At 40.0% G+C, this 22,510-nt stretch overlaps 1 protein-coding gene across 6 annotated transcripts in view; it reads left to right on the top strand.

The window, feature by feature from the left end:
• LOC109852420 (RNA-binding protein Musashi homolog Rbp6) overlaps positions 1-22,510 on the top strand; it is a 457,600-nt gene that overhangs the window by 416,730 nt on the left and 18,360 nt on the right. For all 6 annotated transcript variants that reach the window (XM_020423562.1, XM_020423560.1, XM_020423561.1 and 3 more), the window contains 4 exons: positions 4,227-4,309; positions 4,795-4,879; positions 11,220-11,252; positions 11,689-11,772. In XM_020423562.1, coding sequence (XP_020279151.1) covers positions 4,227-4,309; positions 4,795-4,879; positions 11,220-11,252; positions 11,689-11,772 — 285 coding nt within the window. The remainder of the gene's footprint in view (positions 1-4,226; positions 4,310-4,794; positions 4,880-11,219; positions 11,253-11,688; positions 11,773-22,510) is intronic.

Raw genomic sequence — 22,510 nt, 5'->3', positions numbered from 1 at the left:
AGAGAGAGAGAGAGAGAGAGAGAGAGAGAGAGAGAGAGAGAGAGAGAGAGAGAGAGAGTCCGAGGCGTAAATAATGATTGCATCAAACGACAAAATCGTCTTCAAAGTGCATAATCTACTACGTAAATCCCGCTCAATAATGTAAACACGTTAACTCTTGAGACGCATAAGACGCAAGTGCCATAAGACGCGACTTCTCTCACACAGAGTCATCGGGAGGAGAAAGAGAGAGAGAGAGAGAGATCGAGTTGTATATATATCTGAAATATAAATATTATATAACTTGGAATCTCGCGTTCAACGTCGAAAAACCGTCACCCTCTGGGAACAAACTTACTCCAGCAAATTTCAGAAGCAGCTCGGAATTGTTAATAAACTCGGAGACTTGGTTGATATCTCGGGGGGCTTTCCATACCGGTGACGCGCGCGCAGTGAAGCATTTTAAATTATATAGATTGTGTGCATGTGCGCGCGGCCGCTTGCCGCGCGCGCGGAAAATCAATATAATTCGAGAAGTTTCTCCGCGATGATGTGATTTCCAAGTTGCGCGATTATCCTCGAGATATCGTCGAAAACACGGGAATAAGTGAATTCGCGAATCGATCGTCGCGGACCGTCGCGCGCTAAGGGAGAAGCTAATCCTGACCGACAAAGTAAATCCGGAGCAATATAACGGACCCGAAATCGCGACGTGAAATCGCGACTCCGGCGACGAATCGCTTGAGAAATCGCGCTTCGAGAACCAGGGCGGGTTTATCTGGCCGCGTTGATCGCTGTTTCGGAAACTTAGATTATAGTCGTCTCACAGTGTAGAAGGCGATTAGGTTCCACGGTACGCCGGGGTGCAAATTGGTTCTTGCGTGGTTTGCTTGATTTATTGCTGTTTCGATCGACAACCGGATTGCTGCGTAATACATGCCTAATTACACAGTAAGGCGCCAGGTTGATAACCGTCTTTGTTACTTTGAAGTGTTCGGTGTATCAATGCCACTAGATGTAGATAAGTACGCGATATGCACTGCTGCTGATATTACATGAGTTCTGGATGATTGATTGCACTTACGTGCGAATCCTACGCTCGAGAATAACTTCGAATTAAAGAATTTAATAACACAAGAAGAGAAAACGTTTATATGTCAAAAAAGAAAAAAAAACAAATCGAACAAAGTGCAAATACTTAAAACAAATTTTACAAATGTCGAACTGACAAGGAAGTAACCATTGTCGTTATCGGTCGGGTGTTCCTCGTAAAACAAGTGATCAGGGTTCAACGGCATTAATAAATAAAAGAGTTACTTCGTTCGAGCGCTTTTCTTTCGATATCGATCACCGGGATTCCGTGTCGTAAATATATCATGGGAAACAAACAAAAGTTCGTGGAAGTTTTATGTACCGACGACGGGGAAATCGAAGGTAGAGAGAGGGTGTGGCCAAGAGAAAGAGAGAAAAAAAGAGAGAGAGAGAGAGAGAGAAGACGGAAAGAGCACGGAGGTCTAACTCGTATCCATTTACAAGTTTTAAATCGTTCCGCCGGTGTGCCTTTTGAAAGAAACCTTTTACCTTTATTCTCAATGCGCGATAAAATTCTGAAATGCGTTCGCCGGCCGCGGCGCGCGCGGCTTTTAAACGTTACCACGCGCCCGCACGGGTTTACAATGGCGGGGTCGCATTATACTCAAGAATCGGAGGGAGAACAAGAGTGGCGCAGGAAGAAACAAGAGGTCGACGAGCGGGTGACGAGGGTACAACGATGGGGGTAAAGAGAAGTGTTGCGCCCGCCGCTGTGGAAAGAGAACCGAGCCGCAAGAGCAAGAGAATTGCTACTTCGATTTCTTTGCACAAGACATCGCGGAATTGCGCCGCGACGGAGAATAAAAGTCTCGTGACGCACATCCAGACATCGACAGGACATCTCGCCGTAATAATAAGAGAGAGAGAAAGAGAGAGAAACATACCAAAGTTACACTTCGTAAATCTAGCGTAATGTATTTGAGTATAACCATTCAGGACGCCATTAAATGGTAATCGTTTTTGCTATTACCGGATTTGTTCGTCCATTCGCGCTCAGTTTTATGAAATCGTAAGATATCCAACGTTCGATTTGCATCCTCCGTCGAGGAAAAACGGAGAAAGAAAAATATCCTGTAATCTCGCGGCGGGAAAGCTGCGACAGTAATTTCGCGTCGTTAGGACCGCTTATGGATCAACAAAGAAGCTCTCTCGGAGGTTAAGAGAAGATATAGTCCACGAGAGAGGAGGGGAGAGGAAAAGTAGAGAGAGAGAGAATGAGCAAGGGATATCTCGAGGTGTTTTTTATTGAAATGAGCGCATCTGGTGTCCGACCGGGACTTGACCAGCTGAGCACGCATTTTTTCCTCGCTTCGTTCCAACCCCACAGGACCAGTTTCGGTCGGCGAAAGCAGTTACGGTCCCTTTGTACGTCGACGCCACGACGCGAAAATGGAGCTTTGTGGGGGAATAAATTCCCTTATGAAAATTCGAATTCAACGGTGGGGTACGTCCGCCGAGCCGCGATTTATTGAGATTCCTGCGAATCGCTGACCACGCTCCCGCACTCGCCCTGTCCCTTCCGGACCAGTTTTGAACGTTTTCAACACCATAAAAAAAAACAAAAGTGAAAATAAAAAGCATTCCGCAGCTTCGTGCGACGATTAAAGACTACAAAGGTTTTTTTTTTTAGTTTACTTAGAAATACCGCGTGTTTCTTTTTATTCATTGAAATATTTCAATGATAATATTAGTAGTTTTGTCTCTGCGGAGAGCGACGAGTATATATTTTACTGTTTTTGTATCCTCTCGGGGAATACGATTTCTTAATAATCTGCGATACACACACACACACACTCTCGCTTAAAAGAACAGGGACCATCAAGGAATGTCAACGGTATGTTAGTCGGTACCACGGAGTGCCGCGTCTGTAGAGAGAAAACCGTCAAAGTGATGGGAATAAGGGGGGAACGGGATAGTTAAATGTTACCGGTGTCAGGACATGGCCTTTGTGTTAGGGGAGCGCTTGGGTTCCGTGGAGTTAGCTAGAGACTGGCAGAGTACTATAAATTACATAAATGAAGTAAGCCCCTTCCGCGCTCAAACGGACGTCTTGCCAAGTTTATAACTTAATCACTCGTGCTACCCGTGGCAGTGGAGGAGGAGCTTAGGTGGATGAGAGGATGCGAGAGACAGAACGAAACGGTCGAAACGAGGCTGTGGTATGCGAGCACATTTAGTGACGGATAAGGGATAGAGAAGTGACATGAGAAAGAAGGAATCTCCGTCAAGGTCGAACGATTAACGGGTCTCAACCGGTTGAATAATTGAAATCGTTGCTTACGTTTCAGTTTGTGTTTAAATTACGAGCTATACTTACGCGTTTGCTCCTCGACAGTTATTCTAGCGCGAAAGTATGATAACTCTCTTAGTTTTATTTTACTCGATAACACGCACACACACACACACGCGCGCGCGCGCGCGTACTGTATTTCTCGCATTGTCTCGGATATATCTCGAGCTTAAATTACTAGATAGAAAAGAACGGCGGAGCGAGGAAAGAGCAAGATTAAAATCGCCTGAAGAGCAATGCAAAGTTTTTAATAACCCTTGATGCTTGATTAAGTTACGACTCTCTTCGCCGGCTCGCTCTCACTCCTTTCCGCCGTTCGTCTTCGGCCGTAATAAATTTCGCGGAGATTTAGCTTAGACCGCGTTCGAGCGGTGCGAGGGGAAGAAGCGCGGCTCGTTTGCTCCGTCAGTTAAATTAATGGAAATCTGGAGAGTGGGAAGAGAGAGAGAGGAGAGAAAAGAAGTTTTTATTCTCTGCGAACACATGAGATCGGGGAACTTGCGTTTGCTCCCTTGACAACATCGATTACTCCGATTTAAGATCATCTATGTGCATTTATTAGCGTGGATATATAGCGAGTCGGTCGAACTTGCAATCCTTCTCTAAAAAAGGATGCGTTAAAAATTTCATAGCGTGTTTTTCGCGATATTGATCGATTCTTTTTGCGGTTTTGCTTCGTATTTTATTGAGTCGCTGTCAAATGTGACGTTTGACGTGTCTGTTATGATAAATCATGCGGTCATAATAATTATCGTCGAGTGTTTATCACGCAAATATTTATCTGCCGCTCGCATAAATGTTCAAATATGTGTATAAGAATTAACGTCAAAGTTTAACGGCGATCTGTGTGTTTGTTTTTTTCCAGGCTTTGGATTTGTCACATTTCAAAGCGAGGATGTCGTCGACAAAGTCTGCGAGATCCACTTCCACGAAATAAACAACAAAATGGTGAGTTGCCAATCAGGAAAGTTTACTTGTAATAGCTAACTTTGTAGTGTACTACATCGTATTACTTTTTATAATACTATATATATATATATATATAGTATTATATTCGGTAATACATATTTCTAATTCCATATATATAACTAAACCTGTATCGCGCGCACGCGCTGATTAATTCAATTATTTTTTTTTTATATTTCATTCTTAGCAGTTTTTCTTTCTAGTTGTATACGAAATTTTTTTAAAAGCGGTTTAGTACTTAGCAAAAAAAATAACATAACTGTGATAAGTATTAATAAAAAAAAAACACATCAAGAAGAAATAATAAGTGTCTTTCATAACTACCTGTCAAGGACGATTCGTCATTTGTCATGAGTCACAAAATCTATATGCTAATTATAACAGTTTCCTCTTAAGTCCCGTTTCATCTGGCCGGCGTTTAGCACATCCGTGTGTGTTTCCTCAACCATTCTATCTAAACTTTCAAGGTCGAGTGCAAGAAGGCACAACCGAAGGAAGTGATGCTCCCAGCGAATCTGGCGAAGACGCGAGCGGCCAGCAGAGGCGCATACGGTGAGTTGGTGATGGTCGCGACACCCACCCCCGCCACGTATCGTTACGCGCCGTATCCCCTGCCGACGGCAGCTGCCGCCGCTGCTCATGCAGCCGCGGCGGCCACCGCCGGTCCTCCCCATCACCACTTGCTGGCTCCGATAGTCGCTACCGCCGCTCCCAGCGCGGCCGCTACCTATCAATACGCCGCCGGTGCAGCCGCGCCTACGGCCGCTGCGGCCGCCAACACCGCCGCGGCGGTCTACGACGTGAAACGTGCGATCGCGGCGGCGGCGGCGGCCGCAGCCGCGGCTTCTTACAGGCCGCATCCGGTCGCGGCCGCGTCCCGCGCCGCCGCGCTCACTTACTCTATGAGCGATCTGCTCGGTGTTCAGGGCCTCGACATGGGTGCCGTTTACCATCCGATACCGACGATTGGTCTATGACCAACGATACTCACTCCCCTCTCGCGGCCGCAGTAACCGCCGCTTGTTTAGGGACCCGTGCCGTTCGACTGTTATCTCATTTTATTCTACTCTTTATTTCTATATCTCGTTTCCTCCCGCGTTTAACGTTACGTTATCTCGACGGGACGTATCCCGTGTGCCGGTCGTATCGTGATTCGTGCACCTTTGCATTGTTTCGACGAACAACTTTTACAATCCGTACGTGCCAAAACGATCTAATGTGTAATAAAACGTGGGTTTAAAACGCAAACGCGAAATTTGATCGGTTATAGAGATTAGACATTCTGATGTGTGCCAAAGATAGATAGTTCGACTAGATTTAGATGGCACGCATAAATTACAAAGTTCAAGGCTCAAAATTTCGGCGAATAATAACGAAAATCAAAAAACATTTTTTTCAAAACCGTCGTGATTAGATTTAGACGACACTTTACACATTCCTCGCTTGAGACTGTTCTGTAGTCTTTGTTTTCTGAGAAAGAAAAATACATAAGTAGTCAACGAAGAAGAAAACTCGAAAGTATTAATTAATATTATATTATCAATTATATAATGATGATGAGACGACCGAACGCGTGATAGAGATTGATGTAAAGAAAAAAAAAGTGCAATATCGTAGGAGTTAAGAAGGTCGTTTGTATTTTATTTGCCGGTTCGAAATGCATATCGAAAACGCGATATTTCCGCGGAGCTGTTCGCGGTTGCGGCAATGTTCGACGAAACTGTGATCGTAGATGCAGAAGAGAAACGCGTAGCGAATTGCAGGGATTCACTCGGCGTAGTCACCTATGGGGCCTCATTTTCTCGTAGTGAAAATAAAGTAGTATGTGTATAGCATTTGAAAAAAAAACAAACGAAGAACAAAAGACTGGTAGATATTTTGTAGGTAATTAGTTAACGCAGGTAGTAGGACAATAAACAAAGTGTTCAAACGTAGAGAGAAAAAAAAAACGAAAAACGGACCGAAATATTTTAAACGTTTGCTCAATAGTAAGCTGCAGTCGCGTAACGTACGTGCATCTCCTTCAGGAAAGTGTCTTTGTAAACTGTAGTTTGTTAAAATTTGCAATAAATTGAAATTAAATCCGATTTTGATTTTTTTTTTTTTTTAATTAAGTGTTTAATTACTAAATTAAATGTAATTGTAAAGAAACGCATCTCCCTTTGTTAATAAAGACACAGGGAAGACAAACGTGTAACATACTATTCAGTGCAAGTTGTCACTCTAATTGAATTTCGATCATCCGCCGTATAATTAAGTTCCGAGCGTCCACTTGACACTTGCTACGCGCGCGCGCGGAAAGCACTTCAATTAAAATTTTGTGTGAAACTTAACGTCGACGTGTTGAAGCAACGGAGAGAAACGGGAGAAGAGGAAATCGGAAGGGAGACAGGTGAGCTCCCGTCGCGCAGCGATTTTCAGGTCAGTCCGAGGAGAATAGGGAAAACGTAGCGACAACTCTCCGATGGAGATCGTACGTTCGCTTCGGCGGCTGTCAATTCGTTGGGTAGAACCTAGTTGAAATTTTAGCGAGACACGCGAACATAGAAGATCTCTTAACGATAGAAATGGCCGTATGCGGAGGTTACGCGACGGAACCGGAGGGAAGGTAACAATAATTAGGAGCCGCGATATAGAGGATACAGTCGGAAAAAATCAGTCGCGTTTCGTGGCGTATTTTCGAACGTCGTCGTCCGGAACGGCAGAACATATTTTTTCGGGAATAGCTTGCTTCATATAATAGCGAAGCGCCACTCTTCGTCGAGGCCGTTGATTACGAATATTTTATCAGAAAACAGAAATGAAAAAAAAAGAGAGAGGGAGAGAAAGAGAGAGGAAACATTCCCAGGTAGCGGTCCGCCTCGTGTGCCGCTCGCGATACGAGCGATAATTGAAGGAAACCAATTAGTGGCGATGCCGACAAATTGTCGGCGATGCGGTGAGAGGGCGGTTAGCGCGACACGAGAGTTTGCAGCAAATGGTTGGCGACACGTGCACTTCTCATTTGTCGCGCCTTCTGGAATATTTTTCGCAAAGTGAAACTTCATGAAATTTCATAATGTCGAAGCAAGAAAGAAAAAACTCGGTGTTCTATACAAAAAAAAATTAAAAAAATAAATAAAAACAAAAGAAAAGAAAGAAAACGATATTAAGATACTCAGAAAAAGAGACGAACTCGGCATTATCCACATGTGTATATATATATATGCATACGTGAATCTATATCTATATATATACATACGCGTATACGTATAATATACTTAAATATATATATTCTATACTGGTATACAGAGTGTCTCAAAACAAGTGGATTTAGTTTTCTCGATAGATAATTAAAATGCAAAGCGAGAATACGGGACGGCACCGAAATAAATTGGTGACGAGAGTGAGAAAGAGAGAGAGAGAGAGAGAAAGAATATAGAATATATAGAGTTAATTATCACGCAGGATTTTGTTATTTCATATCTTATTTGAATATACGTCATTATAAAAAATAACAAACAACTCTCTCTCTCGAGTTATCTCACTGTTGAAAAAAAAAAAAGCACAGCCGGAAATTGTGAATATATCGCACGCACACGGTTTTCGGACACTCTGTATAGATAACGTACCTTAACGATCCATTATTATAGATTAACGCCAGACGAAATATTATATTGTTTTGTATCTTATACACCTATATATTTGGTAAAACGCCATAGTATTTGATATTGATACCAATATATATTTTGTGAGAGCCGCATTATATATATATATATCTTATAGTTTTTTGTAATAGATCGAAAACAGACATACATATCTCGGAGCCTATATTATCTATCTATTTATATATATACATATCTAGGTGAACTTAGGTAAACATTTGTGTTGTTATCAGACCTTAGATCATTATTAATTACTCTAGGCGCTCTATAGGTTCGATTTTAGTTAGAGAAAATGAGTGCGAATCAGTTTTTTGGGCGAATTTAATATACTATGTACACGTTCCTACCGTTGAGACTATTAGTGGACTATATAGCTTTTGGGAAGTCACTATGACATCGTTAGCTTAGATTATATACTCTTAGGCGTTTCTTCGTGGAAAATGCGGCCGCTCTCGCGATGTCACATCTTGAAAAAAAAAAAAAAAAAAAACGAAAAAAACTGAAAAAAATTGCGACGAAAGAGAGGTGAAGTTACAAGTCTTTCATAACATTCCCATCGCTGGTGTTTCGCGAGCACAGTTTTTTTTTCCGCAAAAATTGAAGTGAAAAAAAAAAAATCCTCCCCGGGCGTTTTCCACGAAGAATATGCATTACCAGCGGCTTCAAAGAGACCTATTAATTATTGTACCTATTACGTAACGAGCTACGTTACATAGTACGTTTATATTACGTTACACGTAATGTTATACCTTTCTATATAGGATACATATCTAAATATATATCGTGCGTATATCTGTCTATACCTAATGCCTCAAGAGTCTCCCGTATATCCCGTATCCACTCATATAATACTACTTTAGTACTTAACTCTCTTCTTAAGCCACCATAGCATCGTTTACCTTGATGATAATGCGTGATACATGTGTCCTAGAAAGTACATACATTTAGCCCGCGAGAGGCGCAACACTGTCAGTTTTCGTAAGTAGACCAGATATGTCGAGGATCTCGGTTTCCCGTTCTTGTTGTTATATGATAGTATATTATATATATATATATACGCTCAGCCGGGCCGGATATTGGTTTCACGAATTACACATGTGTGTGTATATACTTAAAAAAAATATATATATATCTATATAAAATATTCCGACGATACAATGCATTTGTGTCTTAAATAATTTTTGTTGTAAACGGGGACGCAGAACGCGACTCGACGAAACACACCAACCTGCACCCCCCTTTCCGATACACGGCCTCGCGAACGTTCTCCTCCCGCGAGATGAGACGCATCAAAGGGGAGGCACATAAAATTCTCCAGTAGCTCAATGAATTTCACGTTGCCGAAGCCATCGATGTGACGTAAACGTTAATCGACCGGCAACTCGATCGTAAACTCGAGCCGGGAGGGGCTTTATGCGCTCCTCTCGGAACTGCGAGAGACTGTTAACGTTAATGTCGTACGCGTAAACGTCTGCTCTACGTGAGATCGATATGTTGCATCCGAGAAAATACACAGATGCACACGCCATGTATATGTGTAGAAAGCACGCGCGCGACATTATTTATTCACGTGTTTCGAATAAAGAGCGACTAAGATATAATATATACATATAATATCGCAAAAATGAGAATAAATCTTATCGCAAATCAAAAAACAGTAATAATAATAATAATAAAATGCGAGATAGTGCTCGACGTGTATATGAAAATTTTGATTGTAGCTCGCAAGAGAGTTTTCGTTAAACTAATTAAGACAGAGAAAAACAGAGTGTAAAACACGATAGTAAAACAAAAAACAAAAAAAAAAAAAATACCATTGAGCGCTTGACGTAATCAAAACCAGCCCGGTAGAGAGACTTTAGGTACGAAATCACTAATACTATTAATATGTATATCAGTGTATATCTTAATGGCTAGAATAAACGCTCTTATATACTTTTTCCATCTGCGTATATTGTGAGACGCAACGTCGATATGGACACTAGTATAGTGAGTCAGTAGTGTAGTATTGTGGTCGGTGTTTTTTTCAATATTGTATCGTCAATATATAAGTGTGGTAGTAGTGTCGATACTATGCCACGCGTGCGACACGAAAGAGAAACATATGCGTGCATATATGATATGAAAAAAGCGCGCTATCGCGCGGTATACATATATTAGTTTATATTATTAGTTATCGTTGCACGCTCACAGTTTGCTAAACTCTGTTTGAGACAGTCGCGAGGACGTTGTGCAGTGGCATACTACCGACCCTTAGTCAATATCTAATAAGCTATATAGAAAGCCTAGCAAATATTACTTAACGGTAAATAATTAACCAATACCTTTGTGGAGGCTACAATAACCATAGCTCATAGGAGGGTTTATTTTGTCGTAGATTGGATTACACCTCGGCCGCGCGTAGTTATTAGTACCTTGTCACACAGTTTAGTCGATGCGCTATATAGTCGATGCGATATATACATATATACATAGTGAGAATCTTAGTTGTGTGGTCTTTTTGGATTAGTATCGAATTATGAAATTTCATGGATGCCTTGATCTCTATCATTCTTTTTCTCTCATTCTTCTTTCTCTCTTTCTTTCTCTCTACTTCTTTCCTTCTTTATATCACTTTATCTCTATCTATCTATCTATCTCTCTCTCTCTCTCTCTCTCTTCACACATTTTCTTTCTCCTTTTTGATTAAATCTAGAAAGCTTCTACTCCTACTCTTCTTATCTTCTTTTTTCTCTTTACGTTCTCTTTATCGTTTTTTAAAACCTAGTCACATCCGGTACACTCAAGTCGTTTAATCCCGACGAATTTCTGCAACGCTTTCGCTTCATACATTATTATTATTATAAACTTATCTCTCTCCATGTACATATTCTTAAATGTTTCTACGCCTACGTACCTTCGCCTGCACGAGGAAAAATATTGGTCCTGCGTTTAACGTAACTTCGCGGAAATAATTGACACACGCGCCATGTGTTATTTCTTGTCGTGAAGTCTCGATTTAATTCGCGTTCGCGCGCGAACGATCAATATCTTTCTTCGCACATGGTTGCAGAAATTTCGATGGAGACCTTGAAATCTCGTTTGCACACACCAATGCAATATGAAACACGCAATACGAACGAAGGGAAGAAAATTAAAGACAAACAGTTTAAAGAAAAAAAAAAAGAAAAAAAAAGAAAGAGTTACTCACTACACATTAATCTACATATGTCGAATCTACCATTAATCGAGTTTATTTTTCCTTATAGATTTTATGTGGTCCTTGGGAGCATTACCTGATGGTAAGTATATAAAATATATGTACGGACTTATCTCTGTACTCGATATCTACTAACAGCCGCGCTACTATGGCCGCGACGAATATTCCATAGATAAAGTAATATACCGCGTACGGTAAACGATACGTAACTCGCGAGCATTAATACGTAAAAAGTCATTTATTTCGTTATTTCCGCGCGCGTATATAATTTCTATTATCCGTAACGTAGTTTTCAATTTACATGGAATTAGTGCGTTATCGACATTATATATTATATAAAAGTGTAACAACAACATTTTACATATAAAAGAGCGATCACACAAAGCAGTCATTTGAAGGTAAAACCGACACGATCCGCACCGGGGTAATCGACAGAACGAGCGCAAATTTTGCAAAGAGAATGCACATGTACACACATATTCATAGAAGTATAATGAAAATTTTCGGTATGTTTGCAGGTTTCCCAGCGGCAGCGTACGCGGCATACGCGGCGGGCCGCGGCTATTCTGGGTACCCTAGTTTCGGATTACCCTACCCGACAGGTAACCACCTTAGCCTTAACCACCTTAACCACCACAATGCGGCCCACATCGCGCCCCTGAACTTGAACTTGAACCTCATACAGCCTGCGCCTCACCATAATCCGCCCACCCCGACGCCGCTCTTTTACCATCCCAATCTGGACCTCTACAACGCCATGCCTCTGTGAACTAACTCATCAATTAACGATATCAATTCGAGCTGTGCGCGCACTTTAACCTATCGCTATACATGCTAATGATTGATTGTGCTGTCGCTTCTCGTCCACCTGAATCCCATCGCGACGAGAGAGCGTGTCGCGCCGTGATTACCACCACCACGCCGGTCGAAGGAGAGACACAGTTCCTCTCCGTATTCCCGCGAGAAAACTCCTGCGCGGCTGGTAGATCGCGCAGACAAGACAATATCGTTCCCGACCGACGATGATCCCCCGCAGGATCGCGCATTTCCTCGCGGAAAGTATATATTTAATTTCCGCGAGGACAAGCGGCTCTCGTCGCCGCTCTCGAGAACAAAAAACGCCCAAGCAGTGCCGTTTAAACGCCACTGCTATACTACCATACCAAAACTTCTCTTTGCACGGGAAGAAGAGAGAAGAGAATGAAATTCCTTGATGCGCGGATGATTTCTCTGCTTTAAAGCGAAGTGGGGGAGGGAGAGGGAGCGCTCTGATTCCGCAAAGTTTCGCGCCGTTCTCCGACGGCGTGAGAGCCAGAACAGGACGGAGCAAAGAAGGAAGCGAAGAGAACGGGAAAAGGCGAAAAATGCTGCGTCGTGAGAAACTTCGCTTGGTTTTACGGTGATATTCGGAGAGATAAATTATTAATGTCGAGTAGTGTCAGCTCGCGCCAGCGTGTTCGCTCGGCTGTGCGAAATATCGACTCGCTTCTCTCTTTCTCTCTCTCTATGAAAAAGTTTGTACATTATTGGAGTGCTTATCCGATACTTGCCGCGATTTCGGTTCGCGTGTGTTTTTTTTGTTTTTTTTTGTTTTTTTGTTTTTTTTACAACGCGCCATCCCTTTGTAGGAAGTGATAATCGTACAACTCGACGAGTGTGTTGTACGCGCGCGTTTTTTTGTCTCGCGTCGTTCGACGCATCAAAAGCATTGAAAAACTTGTTTCTTATCATCGATACTGTGTGCGTGTGTACTGATGAGCACATCTTTTATTCTACACTTGATATTTGCGTATCAATTAGCAAGTTTTTCGAAATGAAAAATTCACGACGCACCGGCAGTTTATTATACATATCGTTCCTTTTTTTACCGCATTTTTAGATTTGACATTTTGTTAAAGAACAATGGATTCCATAGGGTATAAATAATCTATTCCCCCCTTTTCCATTCAGCGGTAGACAATAAATCATCGGGCGTTTGCGAAAACGTGGCGCTACACCCGTGGATTCGGAATTTATTGAACTGTTATAGCTACGGTGTGTACTATCGAGACTTTCTCTTGTGCGGGAAGGCTATAATTTTTAAAGAATTCAAAATCGTTTTGTATATCGGAGCAAAAAGAAAATAGAGAAACGCGCGCGTATATAAACAAACCGGGGGCGTATAGATCATACCAAGTGTAAAACGGTTCGCAGAAGTATTCGAGCGATTTCATTCAATTTATAAGTGTATTACCATTCGAATACTTTTGGTGAACCACTCTATGTGAAATCAATCATTCCCTTTAACGGCGAATGCATCCCAATAGCAATTTCAATAAAAGCAAATATCCAATCAATGTCCGAATTCATCAGTACATGCTATTAAACACTGAAAGAGAAAACACAGCCCGTAAAAGTTATTAGAAAATTCTTTTATGGTTTTTTTTTTTGTAAACGTTTATTAGTCAAATCTACAGCGTGCGGTAAAACCAATAGTCCATATTTTGCGACAACATTGATATTTCGAGAACACGATTGTACGCTTGACGTCGTAAAATCGATCGCGGTCTATAAAATGCACGCGGGAAGGAGCGCGGGATGAAATGTCATTGTTGATTACCCCCCCGACGGGGAGGGGTAAAGACGAGTGCCTATCGATTGACAATGATACGCGAGGGGAACCGCATCGCGGCCCACTCAAAATGCACAAATAACATATAACAATGGGAGCGCGTACATGCGGCTCCGGCGATTAATAGGATGCCTATATAGAAACCGAACATATCCACCTTTCGATATTAATCCGCTGAAATCGAAACGAACGATAGTTTGCAAAACAGACCTTTCGAGATCAGATTTAAGTCAATCAATCATTTCAGATTTCGCCCTCGCAAACAATTACATTTGCGTATCGTTTGCACGTTTCTGTTATTTTCACACATTTTTTTGCGATATTAAATAGTTATCGTTGCGTTTTAAATAGTTAGTTTTCAAATTTATCTTGATATTGACTTATTATTTCACAAATCGTTATTTGATTTTGTTATCGAATTTGAGAGAAATGGGAAAAAAACGCAATACATATCAAATATACCAAATGCGCATTCAATGATATTGAAATCTACGCTTCACTAATTAAAAGAGTGAAATAAAAACCAACATAAAAATCGTATAAACGACTATGACGCTTTTATCGATTTCGCTTCAAAACTTTTTGTCTTGTATTTTTGTTTTGAATCTTATATTTTGTTTTCGTAACGCGTCTGTGAAATATTTTTCACGCATTCTCAGCGTCGGACAAACTGCGACCGATGCCCCATCGCGATTAATTAATGCAGCAAACAGCTTACCTGTCGGGATTAAGTTCGACAATATCGCATCAAGATTGCACGCAGGAACTGCTTTTTCAGAAAAGACAAAAAATTGCGACCTCTTTCACCGAAGAATCCGAACTTACTACTGTGCTGAAGTACGTCGATTCTTGGAATAACATACTGAGATGCTAGGAAAACATTTCATAAATAATGTATAATGTTTTTCGGACATTGACTCCTCCCCCTCAAAAAGAAATCACTCTCCTCACACCACACTTTCTATCTCAAACTGATCCTCACTTTTGTTCGGGAATGTGCTTTTAAAATCATTTCCAATTTTCCTCAACAACCGTTACTTAACGCATTTGCATAACTTCAGGACCATCTTTCCACTCTCTTGTGTCCGTTTCCAATTTCCCCTTCTCTTTTTCTTCCTCTCTTGTGTGTGTGCGTGCGTGCGTGCGTGTGTGTGTGTGTGTGTGTGTTATTGCGTACAGTTCACGAGGCATGGCGATAGAAGGAAAACTGGATATCATCCGCGATGATTGATCGCCAAAGAGGAGAACTCCGCACCCGCTACTCCCACTCTTTCTCCGTGTCGGTCTCCCTCAATGTATTCCCAATGTCCGAAAAACATTCGTCGGTTAAGCCACCCTCTTCGTAAACATCGAGTTAGAGGGGAAGGGCGATCTTCCTGGTATTGGAGTTTGAAAGATATTTCTGGTAGACGTATACTCGGGAAATATATTTGCTTCATGGAGAACTTCTTCGGTAAAAGAGTCTTTTGCTCGAACGTTCTCGAACCGCAAATATTCGAAGGCAAACGGTGATCGTGATTTAACGATCGTCGCTATAATAGACGATTCACCTTCGCGTCACGAAACAAAGGCGCCCAAATGAGAGCGGTGTGAGCCCGAATATAAACCCAACTCGTGTGTCTATTTGTGTATATTGATAAATAAAAAAATAAATACATAGAGTATCTCGTCGAAGAACTTATACAAATAAATGGAAAAACAAGAGTTTTGATTTGCGCAAATTTTAAGTCGTTCTCATAAACTTTATTTGATTAAAGTAAGTAAGATACGTAAATTGAACAGTATAAACGAAGGGGCATTGTTTTCGCAGTTTGTCTGTAATACGTTGGTAGAACACTTGCCAAAATTTGATTAAATTTGTCTTCAATTTGTCAGGTCCTTCGTAACTCCGCAATTTTGCTGATAAAGAGGGTAACGATGTGAGGGCGCGTCGCGTAACTGTAGTTTAAAGAAGATTAGCAAACGATTTAGGGACTTAAGGGACGATTAGGAAGCTGACGGGTAGCTTCAGGTGTCTTAGAACCGCCGCTCCTATTGACGGAAGGCGTGCCGGGCTACTTCTCCAAGTGTTAGAACAACTCGCCGAGTATATCGGGGATTCGAGCGCGTCGAGAGATTCGAGTAAAGGGGAAGAACGTTGCTTAATTCCCTAACGACGCGAGAATCATCGATAACAAAAGAGAAAAGAGAAACGAGAGAGAGAGAGAGAGAGAGAGAGAGAAAGAGAGGAAAGAGACGAGTCTTCAACGACCTGTCGCTTTCACGATACGTACTAATAACTCTCTTCGGTCGAATAGATCTCCTCGGTCTGATCGCGAAAGTAAAAAAAGGCCGGGATCTTTTTTAGCCAGTTGTGACCCCTTTCTTACAAAGGAATAACGAGCTGCAATGTTCTTCACATTTTTCTCGGGATAACACTGCTTGAGTAGACAGCGTAACGACGACGACACCGATTCCCTCTTAGAATGCAAAACGCAATAACGAGCTTCTTCTCCTTCTTATCCGAGAAAGAGAGAGGTAGTTTCCCGACGCTTCATTGGACATCAGTCGGTTTTTCGGACGAAGGGGCGCTTCTAGAGTTTTCTTTTCTTTCTTTTCCTTTCTCCGAGCTTACTCTGTTGATCCGCTTGCATGCTTTTTCGCGAATCCTCTCCATCCTCTTTCTCTCTTGACGGACCGACTATGAAGATCAATTCTGTTGCACGAGAATTGGGAGGAAGAGAAAAAAAAAAAGTTTTTCGTGCGAGAGTTTTGACCGGAAAAAATCGATTGGATTACTATTGCGATAGAGAATATTGGATATAGAATAATTTATATATCTATATAAATGAAATGTCATGTTGTTACTGCATTTATATCGGCGTGTAAGTACTTCGGATAGGGGTATATCGATTGACCGTGTCAGGCACAATGGCGTTCTCTCCGAAAACGCCCTTCCGACCCGGAATATCGCTACCTCGTACTCGATTCGATTAGAGAACGCGAGCGAAAAAAAAAGAGAGGAGAAGGAGAACGAGAGAAAAGAGGCAAAACTTTTACACGCTTACAATTCGCGCACATATACTCGGTCCTTTCATCGGACGGTCGGTGGGTGGCCGGGCGAAGCCGCGGCGAAGCGGAAGGGTTGCACGAGCGGAGGGTGAGGCAGAGGCGCACCGTCGTATTTCACAGTCATTACCGTAACGTGTTACCGTGCGCACTCGTTGCGCCACGCAATAAATCGTCGGTTACCGTTACCATAGTTAGAAGGTTGGAAGATACGAGAGGGGGATTGAACATGAGGGGGTTATTGTGGGCGCCTCAACGTCGATGCGTTTCTGTTAACCCGCCGTTTGTGCAACAATCGCGATCTCCTTACCGACTCTTTGTTGTGTAAATTTTTTGCTTTTGTTTTTTTTTTTTTTTAACATCTTTTTCAGCGCGAAAATTGATTTGAATCTTCAATCTCAAAAGTATATATTTTCGAATCAAATTTTAAAATGTTTCAATTGTTGTTGGAATATTTCAATTTTCGTTCGTGAAAATGTATGTTCTATCACATCGCTACGTATGTGTGTGTTCAGTTAACACATTAAATATAAAAATATTAATTTAGATAAGAGAGAGAGATAAATTCCGAATATTGCAAACAAGAACTCTTTGCAGTTATTGCGGAAAAACGTGTACATTGTTACAATCGATCGGGGCGATTCGATGAAATGAAAGATTAATGCTCGATCCTTTCGACTGTGCGATACATCGGGCGCGAAAAGCTCTCTTCTGCGTTCACTCACCAGCGGGAGAGATATATTTTCTATGGAAATTCTACAATCATCGTATATCTCTCCGCTGTACCATATATTATATACATATATATATATATATATATATATATATACATATAACATATATATACATATATGTATAAATAAATATAAATACGTGCGTATATAAATTGCATATACGTTGTACATATCGTTCGTACCACATGGCAAGGCTAAGGTAATACGTTACAGCTTAAGGAAAACCTCGACTCCGCGCTAAGAATCTCAAATATCCGAAGCTTATATATAACGCGTGCTGTTTCCGGAGATTTACGATATCGCTGTCATACGAGAGACACATATATACATGTATATATATATATATATACTATATATATACTATATATACTATATATATACATATATATAGTATATATATAGTATATACGGTGGCACCTGTGCTCGCGCGGCTCGGAACACAAATGCAAACTCGCTTCCCAAACGAGTTGCGTACAAACACGTGCGCACGCTTGAAAGTGCATACACGAAAATGCTCGAGAAATATACTGGGTCACGAAACGTATGCGTACCTACGTCTGAATAAAGAAAAAAAAAAAGTCGGAATTAATATACGAAGGTCTCGCGTGTTTGTGATAGGTGTGTCAATAGGTTACGCCAATCAAACCTTCCAGAAAAATATACACATCGCGAAAATTAAAAAGAACAATTATTGATGTATTTTTTACGAAGTTCTGTGTAATCGTTTTCTATATGTATCTATATGTATATATTTCTTGCGCACGTCTAATTTAGTGACTTTTAGTGTCAATTTAATTACACGTCGTTATATTTCAGTTTTGTACATATACATTAAGTTATATTATCTCGAAAATTTTTTTCAAAAATAAACAGATTTTTCTTTTATTTCCCTATCGGATATTAACGTTACCTGTCAGAAAGTCAGCGTTTTTTAAGCGTTTTTTGTTTTGTGCTTCTTTGTTTACAAATTTTTAATATACCAACGATTTCGGGGGGGAATACTTTGTAAATATGCGCGATTGTACAGTCACTTGTTTACGTCATACGTTATATATATACATACAAATAAAAGAGTAAATAATATATAAATACACACAAGAGCATCACAATGTCATAATATGATTTATACATAATAATACATATATATACATATATATGTATTATCTGCGCGCATTATATATTATATGTGTATAATATGTAGTATATATACTTTATAGTATATACTTTATATTATAATATATATAATATATATATATTATACATATATATATATGTACACACATATATATGTATATGTGTGTGTATATACACAAAGTGGGGAATAACGTATGTAGAGTGCGGGGCGTGTGATGTAAATTAATGTTGCTCATATTTGTTGAAATGCGAGTCTTGTGAATTATTACTCAAATATCATTAATTTCTATGACGGCGATCAATTGCCAGTGATAAATATGGAATCTCTGCGATTAATGCAACATGCAGTATTATTCGTCGAGCTGATCCTTGTCGCTCGTTATTAGAGTTAAGATAATCGCGCTAACAAATGCACATTTGCAATATATAGGCACGCCACAATGCCTGGTTACAGAGACATTAAGTACACAACTTGTGAAAAAAATATATATATATATACTATGTAAAAAACAAAAGTTTACATTGAAAACTTTTAATCCCAAGATAAATATTATCGATATATAAAATGTTATCGAGATAATCCCTCAATTCCAATGCAAATTTTTCACTGATATCGTTCTAATCGATTCTACACATGGATATAATGATAACAAAGTCGGAGATTGAACCAACATAAATTTGCCCGTGAAAATATACCTCAAGTTTTGCAACGACTTGATAAGAAAAAAATTAAAAACTGAGAAAATATTCTTATAATTATCTCTTGCACACTGTCTTTGTTATTTATGCAAACGGAAAAAATCTCCGTATATAATTACGTTTATATATGGACTAATGCTAATTTTTGTATTTTGAAAAATATACTCATCTCTCATTAGATTACTGTTCGATTTTTGCATTATCAGTGCGTTTTTTACTTCAGCAAAAAAAAGCATCTAGTCGTATCAGGTATTGCGAATAGTTGTCGAGGACATTGTACGCGATAATGTTTTTATCTCTACTCTTGGAATAACCCTTCGCTGTTGTAACATAATTTGAATATACATCACAAATTGCGTCACCTTCTATTTTCCCATATCGTTACATCAGAACGAAACACATCATCAGTGTTACCACCGAAAGGTTAATCCGAGAATATACCTTGCGTTTTCTTGCGCGCGATTTTGAAATGAAATATTATTTTTGTCATCGACAACCGCCGACTACCGATTCTGAATTTTGTCATTGAACAATAGTTTGTTTGTCACGTGAATCGCTTGACCGGAAATTACAAAATGTTCACAGACGCATGGCTGGCAAACTCTGTGGTCCTTCGTCAAGCAAAGCGTCGCCTGCCACTACCCCCATTCCATTAGGTACTGCCAAACACAAGATTTTAAAAACTAACGAGACGCAAATAAAAAAAATAATAATTCACACGTGCATACGAACATCCACATACATACGCACGCACACGACACCACACACACACACACATACACACACACGTTATACGAATTACATGAAGCCACACGAAACCGTCGAAGTACAGAAATATCTCGCGCGAAAAAAAGTGCTCGCCTTCTCAAGCACACAGGAACAAAGGAATGGCAAGGAAAGAAACGGGTAAACACACGCATACATATCGAAGCAAGAGGGAAGAGAGAAAAACTAGGATAATGCAAAAGACGAACAAAAAAACGAAGATGTCGAAATTGAAAATGTTAAGATTTAATAATTCTTCGATAAAAATCCTACTTTCTCTCTCTTTCTTCTCCTTCGTATTTTTGTCTTCTTCTTCTTGTTCACACGTAGAAGTAGACGGATGCGTGAATTTCTTTGTGTCAAGCGCATTATTTTGACAAAAATACGTAAGAAACGAACAAGGATGCTCATCCGAGTCTGCACATCGCAATGGCGAGGTTATTGCGAAGTTAAATCGCGCTCAAATCGTGATATTGCGAAATCCACTCTCTCTCTTTCTGCAAAAATATATACAAATAAAATATACATAGTCGAATCAAGGAGACGTATGAATAAACTATGAGAAATTAATATGAAAATAACAATAAGTTTATATCAGCACGTGTAAAATTATTATTGGAAAACAGAGATTTATGCATAAATAAATACACGGAAGTAATACTTTATACAGTTGGTTGTAATAATTTCGGTATATATATATACACACATAATGTCGTATGTAAATGCAGAGAGTTACAAAACATGCGATATGAGAGAGCGGTTATAAAATGTAAATGTCGAAATATCACGATAGCCTTGCCATTCGACATCAGTATATAATTGCTGCCTACCGCGCGTGAAAAAACGTAGATGTAATTAGCAACGATGTCATGCGCCGAGATAATTCTTACTCTTTCGTCACAGTGCGTGTGTGAGGGGAGGGGACACACAGCAGGTACAGTAAAACTCACGTGAAATAAAAAAAAAAATAAAAAAAAAAAACACGTGTGATAATGATAAAACAATATACTCTCCGAGGTAGATGTTTTAAATGCAAAAGTTGTATCGAGCAATAACGAAGAGCATAATTAGATAATGAATCTATACGTAGACGTAAAAAAAGAAAAAATGAAAAAAAAAAACAATTATCAAAAGACCACGGTCTCTGTTCTCCCTCGTGCTTTCTCCAGAGATAAAACGCTCCCCCCCTCCTGTGCACCCTCCTCTTTCTTCACCCTCAACTTATTCCCTTCCGATTCTTTTCCATCCACTTTAAACTTTAAACGCGTTTCTCTCACGTAGATGTTGATCTCACGTAGTGATTCGAAATGTAGCCACGTTCTATGTAATCTCTAAGCTAAACACTTTAATCGAAAAACACTTAGCGTAGGACGTATTATACATAGATGTAACGATATAGACGTTTCCGAGTGCCTCGGTTTTACGGCACCTTGTAAAAAAGCGACACGCGTTCGAGTCTTCGAGATTAAACAGATTGTTACGTCTTTGGTATTTTTTGGTATTTTCGGATTTTTTTCCTTTCTACACGCGTCTCCGAAATATATGTTTTTTTTATCGCTGACAAAAATTATTTTTTCATTATATGTTGTTTCGCAAGTTTCTCTGACGTGACATTTTTCTTCAACGTAAAAATGAAAGAAAAACAGCAAACACAATATATATCACCGATTTCTATTTTACAAGATTATGTATCTTGGCAGCAGGAAATTAAACTCTTGCTGAGATAAGAGGTATCGCGGCACATAAATTTCTGTTAGAGTAAATAACAGAGAAAAAAAATCAGTTTGTGAAATAAACTCTCAGAAAAAAAAGATGTTTCCATTAATAATGTAACCGATATACGTTTGTCGATATTACAAATACAGAAATTCGCTCGGTATTGTTCACGCTCGAACAAGATGCCGTTGTCGTGGCACGTGACTAATAATTCTTAACCGAAAATGATACATGTTACTTAAACGTAGACCTAAGGCGTATGTCGAGTTAGACGAAAGTGAAATATAAGAGAGAAAAAAAAAGAGAGAGTACCGGACCCTCGTAGAAGAGATTAGCATCGAAATAAGCCGCTCAAGGATCGCGTTGGCCGTTTTGCGCTTCTTGTTATTATTATTATTATTATTATTATTATACACACCGTTAACACTCGTTCCAGGCCTTTCCGAAGTCCCGCACTTTCTCATCCCTTGATAGAGCGTCAGAAAATCCCAGAAAGCAAGGACGATGTGACACAAAACGCAATTAAATAAATTTAATGTACGCGATAATAACAGTCATATATTATATACATGTGTATACGTATATAATCAAGGATTTGCACACACATTAAAATCCTCGCGTTTTAATTACATT

The sequence above is a fragment of the Pseudomyrmex gracilis genome, unplaced genomic scaffold (genome assembly GCF_002006095.1).
Source record: "Pseudomyrmex gracilis isolate BER0280 unplaced genomic scaffold, ASM200609v1 scaffold_29, whole genome shotgun sequence".
Taxonomy (NCBI): domain Eukaryota; kingdom Metazoa; phylum Arthropoda; class Insecta; order Hymenoptera; family Formicidae; genus Pseudomyrmex; species Pseudomyrmex gracilis.
Note: the sequence above shows the minus strand (reverse complement) of the source record. Positions and strands in the feature narration are given on the sequence as shown.